Source organism: Orcinus orca, chromosome X (assembly GCF_937001465.1).
Source record: "Orcinus orca chromosome X, mOrcOrc1.1, whole genome shotgun sequence".
NCBI lineage: Eukaryota > Metazoa > Chordata > Mammalia > Artiodactyla > Delphinidae > Orcinus > Orcinus orca.
In genome coordinates this window covers 36715-49810 of record NC_064580.1, presented here as the reverse complement: position 1 = coordinate 49810, position 13096 = coordinate 36715, and the positions used below count along the sequence as shown (strand labels likewise).

General features: G+C 57.1%; 1 protein-coding gene across 6 annotated transcripts in view; it reads left to right on the top strand.

Annotated features, from left to right (window-relative positions):
- PPP2R3B (protein phosphatase 2 regulatory subunit B''beta) overlaps positions 1-1927 on the top strand; it is a 52698-nt gene extending 50771 nt beyond the window's left edge. For 4 of the 6 annotated variants that reach the window (XM_033417443.2, XM_004286274.4, XM_033417445.2 and 1 more), the window contains exon 13: positions 1152-1927. In XM_033417443.2, the coding sequence (XP_033273334.1) occupies positions 1152-1302 (151 nt within the window). In that variant the 3' untranslated portion in view covers positions 1303-1927. The remainder of the gene's footprint in view (positions 1-1151) is intronic. The other 2 variants (XR_004480240.2, XM_033417444.2) reach the window with 2 other exon arrangements.
- Positions 1928-13096: the final 11169 nt, after the last annotated feature.

Here is a 13096-nt window from a genome sequence, read left to right as displayed (position 1 = left end):
ACCGTGACCGGGTGACCACCTGTGAGCTGGTCTCGGAACCGTCTGTCCCGTGACCGGTGTGGCTGGCCTCTTGCCGCCCCACCCCCCGGCTGTGCTTCCTGCAGCTCCGAGGTAACCCGGCCTCTGCGTGGTGAGACCCTGCACCCTTCAGCGTGGTGTTGGCTGCTCTGGTTCCTTTGTTTTGATGTGGACGCTTAGGAACAGGCTTGTCTCTACACAATATTAAGCTGAGACTCTGAGGAAGGAACGAGCGCTCTGGGTACAGTGACACCTTAGTGACATCGAGTTTCCTGATCCACAAGGCACTCTTTCCGTTTATTTAGGTCTCTGATTTCTCCTGCCAGTGTCTTGTAATTTCCAGTGTATGGATCTTACGTGTATTTTGTGAGATTTGTACTTGAGTGCGTCATCGTTTTCGGTGTTGGAAAGGTCCTGCTAAAGTCTCCATCCCCGCAGTTCACTGGTGATGTAGAGAAATACGGTTTATTCCCCTCGTTGCGGTTCCCCCACCACCCAGCACGATGCTGAAGGAAAGTGGTGAAGGGAGACGGCCTGGCCTTGATCCACGTCAGGCGTGGAGTCCCCCGCTGCCCAGGAAGCGTGACGCTGCTGTGGGATGTTTCCGCCCACGTGCTTCCCCAGCCTGCGGACACCCCGCTTCACCGCCGTCCGCAGAGACTCTGAATCTTGCCCTTTGTCAGGTGCCTTGGCCAGATGGCTCCTCGCCTGTCGTCTGCCGATACAGATACGGCGAGGTTCTTGTGGTTGAGCCGGCCTTGCCTTCCCGTGACAAACCTGGTCACGGTTCATGGGCCTTCTCGTTTGTCCTTGGACTGTGCTGCAGAGATTACTTGCACTTTCTTGTGACACTGTGCCCTGCTTTGGCACCGGGGTCACGCTGGCCTCCTGGCAACCATCCTGGAATTGGGGTCACGGCCTCCTGCAACAGTGAGGGTGCCTCCACCCACCCTCTGGAGGAGTTTGGGTGGAGGACGTGCCTGTTTTCCCCGCGGGCAGGACTCAGCAAGGAGGCCGTCGGCGTGGCAGTCCTGCGCTCACGCGTCGGGGGGCTGCCAGCAGCACCTCTGGCTGTAGGGGAGCACAGGTGGGGCGCGCGCCTGCCCGCATCCTCACCAAGCCCCTCCCTGCAGGTACGAGGCAGAGCTCAGCCCCGTGGACCAGAAGCTGAGCGCGCTGCGGTCTCCGCTGGCCCAGAGGCCCTTCTTCGAGGTGCCAACCGGCCTGGGCGCCGTCGAGCTATATGAGTACGAGCACAGGGGTGACGACCTGCCGCCCTCGTGACCTGTGGCCTCTGTGGGGCGTGAACGCGGCCTCTGCCTCAGGAGCAGAACTGTGTGCTTGTTGAGCCCTTTTACAGAAAGTGAAGTGCGTTTGTATGGAGAGACCTTATTTATTCAGCACAGAAGCTGGCCAGAGATGGTCACGGTCACTGAGGTGGGTCCCCACCCGCCCTGGAGGAGCTGACGCGCGTGCGAGAGCCCCAGGCCCAGCCTGGCGGTGAGGACGCACGCGCCCCAGCGTCCCCAGCGGTCAGGGTGACCTTGGCCCCACTGTCCAGCTTCCAAGTGTAGGTGTTTGCAGGCTCGCGTCGTCTGGCTGAGTGGCAACCAGGCGCCGCCCCAGAAGATCTGCCTGCGGTCGTGGATGTGCGCTGACTTCAGGGAGGGGTGTGGTCGTCAGGAACATTCCAGGAGCCCCTGCGCCTCCATCCCGTGGGCGCCCCCGCAGGGGCCACTGTCCCGGCCGCAGCTTCTCCCCCAGAGGGAGCGCCCACATCAGCATATCTTTTATTGTTTTTGTGTAAATGTACAGCATATGTAAAGTTGAGTTTTATTTGCTGTGCAGAGCAGTTTAAAAATGTTTTATGAGATCACGTTTGTATTTTCAAATAAAGAATTTAAAGATTTTCAGCCCCAGGCTCACCTTGGGGCAAAAACGGACACAGCGGCCGGGGATTCTGAACTCAGGTCACAGAGGGACATGGGGACAGACGGTGGTGTCACTGTGGGGAGACCGCAGGGTGTGGAGGCCCTCAGGGCAAGGAGCCGGGGGCGCAGGTCCCAGGCCCTGGGCCCCGGGGCTCTCACAGCCTGACCCTCTGGCCACGGTGGTGGGGCTGACACCACCCGATGGCCACTCTCGCCCACGGTCACTTCTGACCTGTGCGTGAGGGGGTGCGAGCCTTCCCTGCAGACACCACGGGGAGGCCCCGACACCCACCCTCCACGCTGCTCGGGCCACCCCTGGGTCCGCCCGGCTGAGTCGGCACCAACCTGAGACTTACAGGGAGGGCACGGCCCACGTGTCCAGGGGGAGGTGGCCGACGAGCCCCCTGCCCGGGCCAGGAACAGGTCGTCTAAGGTCTGGGTGCTGAGCAGACCTCAGGGAATGAGTCTGTCCACCCTGCAGCTGGGCCCGTGGCGCTGGACAGAAGACGCGCCCACGGCAGGGCTGGCGGTGAGAGGAGCTGGCCCCCGCATAGCCAGACCACGTGGGGCCACGTGGCCCAGACCACGTGGCCGCCCACAGGGTGGTTCCCAGTCAGTTCAAGGACAGTTTGGCAAGTCCCCAGAAAGCGGACGGGGGACCCTCACCTGCCGTGGCTGTTGGGGCCGTGAAGACGGCTGGGGGCAAGGCCAGCCGCACTCCCGCCCAGAGCACCCTCCTGGGCTGGTGCACTGACCACGCGGGGTCTGCACAAGGTGCCCCGGAGAGGGGCACCTCTGCTCCTAAAGGGCCGTCCCAGGCCCATACTCACTGGGGCTCTGGCAGCACTGCCCCAGCCCGGAGTCAGGAGGGACGCCAGACCCCAGGGCACCCCCGACCCTGTGGTCTGAGCCGCGTGAACCTGGGTGCACGCCTGAGGCTCCCGAGTGAGCCCCAGTCCACACCTGGGGTATCAGAGCACCTGGGGTGGCTCAGCGGGGCCTGGGCCACCTGACAACCAGCCAGCCACTGGTGATGGTGCATGCAGTGGCCCCGGGTCACTGGGACCAGCGCCTGGATCCCTGGTGCTGACTGCACAGGGGCCCCTCCCATCCCCACACTGGGCTCAGGTCTCAGCTGGGAGACCCCAGCGGCTGCAGAGTCCCACCTGCTCCCTCGCTGCCCCCCAAGTACCCACAACGCAGGGGACGCCTCACCTGCTGGACTGGGGACCCTGCAGACGGTTCTGGGTTCCCCGCCGACCACGGAGATGCCGGCCAGGGGGTCCAGGTGGAGCTCGTCCCTGCGGGCAGCTCTGCAGTGGCAGGAGTGGTCAGCCACGGTGGCACAGCAGGGCTGCTGCTCCCCCTCACCGAGGACGCTCCCTGTTCTGAGGACGCCCGCCTCTCACGCCCCGCCCCCCTCGCCTCCCCACAGACCCCTTGGGGGCGGCAGCGGGTTGTTGACAGGCTGCGCATCCCCTCCCCAAAGGCCTGCACACCCACGGGGATGGAGTCCCACAGGTGGGCGAGCCTGCAGCAACAGGGTATCTGGATGGGGACAGGTGAGGGGACCCTCCAGGAGCCCACCTGTGCCCCCTCCCCACGCTCACAGCGGCGAGGACGCCGTGCGGGGACACAGAGGCTCGGGGACGGGGGAGCGCCGTGCCCCCCAGGAATCCCCTCCGCCCTCCTCACTACGGCGCCGGCTGGGCACTCACGCTCTGCCAGGATCCTGCAGAACTGGCCGAGCAGGAGTAGGACGCCGAGGTTGGGGACGCGCTGGTGGCTGTGGTCCTCCTCTGTCCTTCCCCTGGGGCTCCGGGGCCTCGGGCCTCCGGGAAGGCGAAGGCCTACCCATCCCTGGGGGCGGGGCTCAGGGAGAGGGCGGGGCTTATACAGGGATGGACCCAGAGGAGGGATGGGGCCAGTGTGGTGGGGCCAGGTGTGGGCGGGGCTTGGGACTTAGAACTCAGAGAAGTGGGCGGGGCTCAGGTGGAGGGGTGAGGCTTAGAGCCAGGGTGGGTCCAGAGGAGGGGCGGGGCTTCTAGGGCGGGGCCAGAGGTGGGCGGGGCTCAGGACTTGGCAGAGCTCTGATGGGAGGAAACTGGCGCTCAGAGAAGTGGGCGGGGCTCAGGCAGAGGGGCGGGACCTAAGCAAACCTGTGCACCCGGTGGGTGGTGTGAGCACCAGGCTGTGAGCCAGCAACCCCGTGGAGTAGCAGGGGATGCAAATGAACTCAGTGGGGTCGCTGCCCAGGCTGTATGTGTCCACGGACGTGCGGGGGTGTCGGGGCCCTCCCATGTGCAGGCGTGGGTGGTGTGGGGGCACCCAATATGCCAGGGTCCGGGTGAACCTGCAGGGGTGGGAGGAGGCAGTGTCCTGGGTCTGGGGATCCGTATCTGCATGTTTTACCAAGAGAAGCCATCGCGGCCTTGACACCCCCTTTCCTTCCAGGGGAAGGGGGTGGGTCTGCTCACCCCCAACAGAGGCTGGAAAACCTCTGTGCACCCTGGCCACACCCACAGGCCTGTGACCCAGGTCTGAGCCGGGTCACAGGGGTTCGGACCCCAGACCTGCCTGGGGCCTCCCCTGGCCCCCATACTTCAGGGGAGTGGGCCGGTGTCTGGATCAGGTTGTCAACCAAGACAGCAGGGCAGAGCCCACTCCCCAGGTGACCCAGGTTCAAGACAATCCAGAGAAGAATCCGGAGGAGCCTCCCCACCTCTGCCTCCCCCAGAGGCGAAGTAATGACAGGGTCCCGGGACAGGCGTGTGGTCAAGGGAAGGGTGACCCACAGGCTGATGCTGTGCAGGTGAACGGGGACCCCTGAGGCTGGGGACACGGGGCCGGGGTGGGGGCACAGAACCACAGCAACACACACACACGGAGGCCACTGATCCACGGCTGAGATGCTGGGGGCAGGGTCTGCCCACATCCAGCTACACCCGCACCGGCCACGTCACCTCCGATCCACGATGCCCTCACAGCCTTTCAACACAACGACCCGGATGGAAACCCACTGACCAGGGGAGACGCTCACGACTTATTACCAAGAGAGGAGAGCCCGCATGGGGCCCGACGTGGCCACCAACGCCGGACGCTCGGTTCTTGGAATTTGGGGATCGTCTGGACGTTTCGGGCTACTCCACAACGAGAAAGACACCAGGCTGTTCCCGCCCAGGAGCAAAATGCAGGAAACCTAACGTGAAACCTGAGTGTGAAGATCTCAGAATCTGCAGAAATGGGGAGGCGGGTCGCCACGTCGCTGCAGGACGGGGAGGGTAAAGGGCGTCCGACGGCTGTCCAGGGAAAGCTGGGCACCTGGCCCGGGCACAGCCCTGGATCCTGAAGGACCTGTGCTGGCCGGGAACACCTGCCCAGTGCTCACGGTCAAGAGAGGGGCTCCGTCCCGGCCCTTCCCGAGAAACCGCCGCAGCGTGCGAGGGACAGGGGTCAACCCCCGAGAGGGGAGAACCTGCAGCAGCAGCAAGAAAGCCTGGGGCCCGCGGGCTGAGACACGGTGCCAAACCCAGACGAGTGGACAAGGTGAGAACAGCACCATCTCCTCCAAGACGCTTTCGGGACCGAGACCAGGTTGGCCCCCGATTCAAGGCGGGCTCATCAGAGAATCTGCCGACACCTGTGAGTAATCCCCGATGTGAAGGCAGGGGTGTTGGTGTGGGAAACACACGAGGAAACACAACCCAGCGTGAGACAGCCACTCGCCACACCCCAGACTCCACGATTCTGGGGTCAACTCTTCCACGAAGACGAAGAATCAGAAAACCAACCTTGCTCGCACGGCGTCATGACAACATGACAGCTCAGATGAGACAGAGGACAGACAGATGCCCACCCCGAGGGACGGGGAGACCCCTCCCCGCATCACTGTCAGCGGCACAAGTCCCCAAACTCAACACGAAGCTCACGCACGGGGCCCTCCCAGGTACCCTGTGCAAGGATGGGCCAAGGTCGGGTGTGTGGGGATGCCCAAGTGGGCGGGTCTACAGAGGGGACAGTCTGCAGCCTGACCAGAGAGCAGGCGGGTGCAAGAACTGCCCAGATGCCGCGGGGTGAGGGACCCCTGTCCCGGGAAGATGCAGAAGCACCTGTAGGCAAGTGGTGCTCTCACCTGGCCCCTGAGATGCCCTGCGGTTCCTGCAGACGGCAGGAAGTTCCCAGGCTCAGCTGGGAAAGCTGCCCCCCACGCCGGGGACAGTCCAGCCAAACACAGAACCACAGGTTACTCCCCAGCCTGGGCAACAGGGCGAGACCCCCACACACCATGTGCCACACCCAACCTGTCACATATCCCAATGACACACCGGGGCCGTTTCCTCCCATTCCCTCCTCCTGTCCTCAGGGACAGGACACAAAGGCCAACGCCCCTAAGTTGGGGCTGACTTCATAAACCACATGGGATGGACTCAGTGTGCATGTCCCCCCAAATCCACACGTGGAGGCCCTAACCCCCCAGTGGGACAGGATTAGGAGGTGAGACCTTGGGAGGTGATCGGGGTTAATGACGTCACACGCGTGTGGCCCCACGATGGGGTCAGAGTCCTCGTAAGACTCAGGACGGAGCTTGCCCTCCGCCCTGTGCCCTGTGAGGACACAGAAGGGGCCGCCTATGACCCAGCCCAGAAGAGGCCTCTCCAGAACCTGACCCGCTGGCACCCTGGTCTCAGAGTCCAGCCTCCAGGACAAGAGACAAATTGATGTTACAGCCACCATCTGCTGTAACCACTGCCCGACAGGACAGGACACCAGGATTCCCCGTGCCCACGCGCAGCTGAGGACACACTGCAGACCAGGGCGGGTGATTTCTATGGAGGCAGCAGGTGACCCCAGTGTGTCCCCGCCGTCCTCAGGCCCCGGCGACTCACCGTGACTGCACGCCCCGGCTGGGTGGCCGCGGGGCACCGTCAGCCCTTCCGGGCTTCCTGCTGCGGCAGAAGAGCAGGGATGGGGCGTTTCACAGCCCGTGGTTATGCTCGTCCTGGTCACCGTCTCCTCAAAGGTGTCACCAAAGTGGTGGCAATGCTGGGAGTTGCAGGAAGGGACGGTTACCACGGCAACACTAAGCACACACTGGTTGCCACTGTGTTCCAAAACTGAAAGGCACAGAGTGGAGACAGCCACCCGTGGCCCAGCCACACTGCCTGGGACCCCAGACTAACTGTGACTGCGGTGCCCTCAGCATCCCCCACCCCATCGGGCCTGGCCTTGGCCCAGCGAGGAGGTGTGTCCAACACCCACCGGGGAGGCTGGACCCCGAGCCTCGTCCTCAGGGCGAGATGCACCCTCAGCAGAGGGTCCAAGCTATGGGCGCTGTGCCGGGCCCTCAACCGGGGACGCTCCTTCCATGGGGAGGGTGGGGCCCCAGGGGCAGCGAGGGGGCCACGGTGAGGCTATACGGCCACGCTGACCAGAGCTGAGCTGAGCCACGTGCAGACGCGGCCTCCAGGGGGCACGGAAGACCCAGCAAAGGAAGGTGGAGAAAAACCCGGTAAGACTGTGCAAATCAAAACTACAATGAGGTATCACCCACGCCAGTTAGAATGGCCATTATCAAAAAAATCTAGGAACAATAAATGCTGGAGAGGGTGTGGAGAGAAGGGAACCCTCTTGCACTGTTGGTGGGAATGTAAATTGGTAGAGCCACTATGGAGAACAGTATGGAGGTTCCTTAAAAAACAAAAAATAGAATTACCATATGACCTATCAATCCCACTACTGGGCATATACCCAAAGAAAACCATAATTCAAAAAGACACATGAATCCCAATGTTCATTGCTGCGCTATTTACAATAGCTAGGTCATGGAAGCAAGCTAAATGCCCATCGACAGACGAATGGATAAAGAAGATGTGGCACGTATATACAATGGAATATTACTCAGCCATAAAAAGGAACGAGATTGTGTTATTTGTAGTGAGCTGGATGGACCTAGAGTCTGTCACACAGAATGAAGTCAGAAAGAGAAAAACAAATACCGTATGCTAACACATATATATGGAATCTAAAAAAAAGAAAATGGTTCTGAAGAACCTAGGGGCAGGACAGGAATAAAGATGCAGACGTAGAGAATGGACTTGAGGACACGGGGAGGGGGAAGGGTAAGCTGTGACAAAGTGAGAGAGAGGCATGGACATATATACACTACCAAATGTGAAATAGATAGCTAGTGGGAAGCAGCTGCATAGCACAGGGAGATCAGCTCGGTGCTCTGTGACCACCTAGAGGGGTGGCATAGGGACGGTGGGAGGGAGACACAAGAGGGAGGAGATATGAGGATATATGTATATGTATAGCTGATTCACTTTGTTATAAAACGGAAAGTAACCCACCATTGTAAAGCAATTATACTCCAATAAAGATGTTTAAAAAAAAAAAAGCACAGGGTCTCACAGGAAGGAGACCCAATGAGGGGTGTCAAAACCCCTCCTGATGCCGAGTCTGGCGAGAATGAACCCCCTTGACCGGGCGTCAGGAGCCCTGAGGAAAGAGGAGGTGGCCCATCTGAGTCGGGGCTGCACTGAGCGAGTTACTCCCTGAATATTATGAGACATGAGGAATTACTGTACATACTACCTGTGTCCATTGATGGGTGAACAAAACACCAAAACATGGTCCATCCACACAAAGGAATGTCATTCAGCCTGAAAAGGAAGGGAATTCTCGCACAGGCTACAGCGTGGATGACCCTGAGGGCATGATGCTCAGCGACCTGAGCCAGACACAGAAGGACAAATACTGTGTGATTCCACTCACACGAGGCCCCTGGAGCAGCAGATCCACAGAGACAGATGAGAACTTCCCCTTCCGTCGTTCTTGGGGTGTAACCTGCACTTTTAAGCAACACCCAGGGGTCCTGTGCCGAGGCTGAACGCCCAGCCCCACACGGTGCCCAGTCCCCCGTGAGACCAGAGCCCAGAAGGAAAGGTGAGACGGGCCTGCCTGTTTACAGGACCAGTGTCCTACGGTCTCATGTGAAAACACCTCGCTGGGCCGCGTCCTGTGAGAGCCACTCCCCAGGGCGCCACGCGGGCAAGACCAAATGGTCAGGGCCACGGTGCTGCCTTCAGTTCAGGCCCACTCATGGTAGCCGTCTAGCTGGAAAGTGCGGAGGCTCCAGGGGAGGGTCCTTCCCGCCTCTTCCAGCTCCTGGGGGCTCCAGGCATCCCTGGGCTCGTGGCCGCCTCCCTCCCGTCTCTGTCTTCACCTTCACGTGGCTTCCCCTCTGTGTCTGTGTCTCCGCTCATCTTATAAGGACGCAGTTACACAGGGCTGGGGCCACCCTAAGGCCCCTGTCTTACCTACTTACACGACCAGGCCGTACTTCCAAATGAGGTCACGTCCTGAGGCTCTGGGGTCAGGACATGGATGTCTCTTTCCCTGGGTGGACACAGTCCCCCTTCCCTCTGAGATAACAGATAACGTTGCCCAGAAAACAAGCCAGCCCCTCCAAGGGGTCCGAGCCTGCCTGGTCTCTTGGAAACTCACTGGGCAGGAGAGTGCGCCTCATGACCCGAGTGTGAAGGACACCAGGAAGCCCCCGTGCGAGGCTCCCCTTCGCAGCTGCAGCCCTGGACTGGCTGATGAAGTCCAGCAGGGAGACTCCGACCTCGTCATAGGACTCCACCTACGTGGCCTGGGGGCGACAGGCAGCGGTGAGCTCACCTGTGAATGTGAACGATTAGGTACCCGTGACAAGACACTGGGTCTGAGGACAGGGGACAGAACACCCCGCCTGGGGTTGGGGGAGGGGACACGGTCTGCAGGCGGGGCCTCAGCCAGGGTTTCTGGTTCTCCCTGGGCCCTGAGCGGAGCATCACAGCCTCCGGCCTCCATGGGGGCTTCCCCGCCCTTGTCCCTGCCACAGCCTGACAGCCGGGGTCCTTGACCTGCCACCGTGGCCATGAACCACCAGCGTCCGGGGAGGCCCGTGTGCTTGCCTGGAGGGTTGGAGACCTGTCCCCGAACCCTGTCTGCAGGGTTACAGGGCACCCATCACCCCACCCGTCAGGACCCAGGATGGAGACAGGGAACTCAGGCCAGCGACCAGGGACAGAAGTGCTGTGGGATGAGTGAGAGCACGAAACATAGGCAGGGAACCGCTCTCCCTGCGCTTCCAGGGAGGGTGCAGCCTAGTGGCCTGGCAGGAGGGGTCAAGACCACCGCAGCCTCGCGGGGCCACAGAGCCTGGAATCATGGCGGAACCCGGGGTCATGGTGGAACCTGGGGGTCACGGCAGAGCCTGGAATCATGACGGAACCCTGGGGTCATGGTGGGACCCGGGGGTCATGCCTGGAGATGGCACAACCTGGGGGTACGGTCGCGACAGCAGAAACCAGGGGTCACATGTGGACACAGCTGCCCGACAGGACTGTGGCCTTCCCCGCAGACTGTGGCCAATGTCCACGGGCTTCAGCGCTGAGCCCAGGTGGCTCCCTGCCACCAACAGCCTCATTGCGACAGGCCCCTGATCTTGCCTTAAGGAAGCGCCGCTGACTCAGTACACGGAAGGGACCTCACCTCAGCGGCATGCTCCCAAGTGTCTTCAGGAAAATAAAACAAGTGTACACACACACACACACACACACACACACACAGGTTTAAAACATTTGGAAGTTCTTCAACACCTTGTCTGCTGCTACCTGTGCCCCCCAGCCCTGGATGTAACGTAACTCAGTTAACCACCACTCCTCCTTGGGACATTTATTGCTGTTATACATAATACTGCAGAAAATACCTTTTGTACCTCTCATTTTTAACCCACTCCTCAGAAGTTAACAGGACAAGTCGAGACCAAAGGCAAAAGTTGCTCCGTGTGGCTGGCAGGGCTGCCCTCGAGCACCGGCGAGCACTGCAGGCACCAGTCTCCTTCCTACGCAGGAGGGGATGCAGGTCCACACCTGCATGTGCACTGGGCTGAGAACAGGGCAGGGACGGCTGTTCCTACTGTGTCCCAGAGTCCTAGTCAGTGGAAGGGAGAGAAGGGAATGAAAGGCCCAATAAGACTGGGAAAGAACAAATAAAGCCACCTCTATTTGCTGATGACATGATGGGCTATGCAGAACATCCCAAAGAATGTAACCAAAAAGTCCTCAAACTCAAAACTGAATTTATTAGCAAGGCCGCAGGATACAAGGTTGGTCAGTATGAAGAAATCAGTCGTATTTCTGTAAACAAGCAATGAAAAACTGGAAACTGAAACTTAAACAGTGCCATTTAGAAGAGCGCCTAAAAAGTAAATTCTTAGGCATCAAGCTAACAAAACAGGTATAGGACCTGTGGGCTGGAAACTGCAAGCCTTTGATGAAAACATCAAGCAATATCTTAAGAAACAATGAGATATACCACGTTAATGGAATTGAAAGGAGAAATAGACAGTGCTCTACAGAAATAGTTCGTGGCTTCAATACCCTATTCTCGGGAATGGGACGACCAGACAGAATATAAGTGACGAAAAGGTAAATGAACACAACAAACCAACTAGGTTACCAGGCAAATACTGAACACACTACCCCAAAGCAACAGCACACACCTTCCACTTATGTGCACAAGGGACATTTTCCAGGATATACCATATGTTAGGCCACAAATTAAGTCTCCATAGATTTAAAAAGATAGCTATCATACAAAGTTATCTTCTCTGACAACAATGGGATAAAGTGAGAAATCAGTAACAGAAGGAAAACAAGAAAATTCACAAAACTGTGGAAATTAAACAACACACATTTAAACAATCAATGGATCAAATAAGAAATCGCAAGGGAAATTAGAAAATATTTAGAGGTGAATTAAAATGAAAACATAAGATACCGACACTTATGAGATGCAGGGAAAGTAGTGCTAAGGGGAAATTTATAGCTGTATAATGCTTTCACTAAAAAACAAGAAAGATCTCAAGTCAACAACATAACTTTATAAGTTAAGGAATTACCAAGAAAAAATAAAATCCAGAGCTAGCAAAAAGAAGGAAATAATAAAGAATAGAGCAGAGATTAATAAAACAGACAAGAGAAAAACAACAGAAAAACAATCAATGAAACCAAAAGTTGGTTCTTCAAATAGATCAACGAAGTTGACAAACCTAAAGCTGGTGGACTAAGGAGAACAGCTTGAAGACTCAAATCACTGAAATCAGAATCATGAAAGTGGGAACATTACTACCAACTCAAAAGAAAAAAGCATTCTAAGACAGTACTAAGGATAATTGTACACCAACAAATGGAATAACCAGATGAAATGGAAAAATCCTAGAAACACAAAACCTACCAAGACTAAGTCACAAAGAAGTAGAAAATCTGAATAGCACTATAACTAATAGGAGATGAATCAGTAATCAAAAATCTCCCCAAAGGAAAACACTGGATCTGATGGCTTCACTGGTGAATTCTACCCAATATTTAAAGAACTAGTACCAATCCTTCTCAAACTTCTTCAAACGTATAAGAAGAAGGAACACTTCCTAACTCATTCTATGAAGGCAGCATTACCATGATTCCAAACCCAAAGACACTACAAGAAAAGGAAACTACAGACGAATATCTCTTATGAACACTGATGCAAAAATACTAGTACATCAAATTCAGCAACATCTTAAAAGAATTATACACCATGACCAAGTGAGATTTATTCCTGGATTACAAATATGGTTCAACATGCAAAATCAAAATAAGACACCACAACAACAGAATTAAGGGACAAAACCACATGATCATCTCAATCAATGCAGAAAAAGCATTCAACAAAATTCAACACCTTTTCATGATTAGAAAAAAAAAAAAACTAGGAATAGAAGGAAACTACCTCAACAAAATAAAAGTCAAATATGAAAAACCACAGTAGATTAAACTCAGTGGTGAAAGACTGAAAACTTCTCCTTTAAGATCAGGAATACGACAAGGATATCCACTTTTGCCACCTCTATTCAACAGAGTACTGGACTTCACTGGTTGTGCAGTGGTTAAGAATCTGCCTGCCAATGCAGGGGACATGCGTTTGAGCCCTGGTCCGGGAAGATCCCACATGCCGCAGAGCAACTACGCCCATGAGTCACAACTACTGAGCCCTGCACTGTAGAGACCGCGAGCCACAACTACTGAGCCCGTGTGCCACAATTACTGAAGCCCATGCGC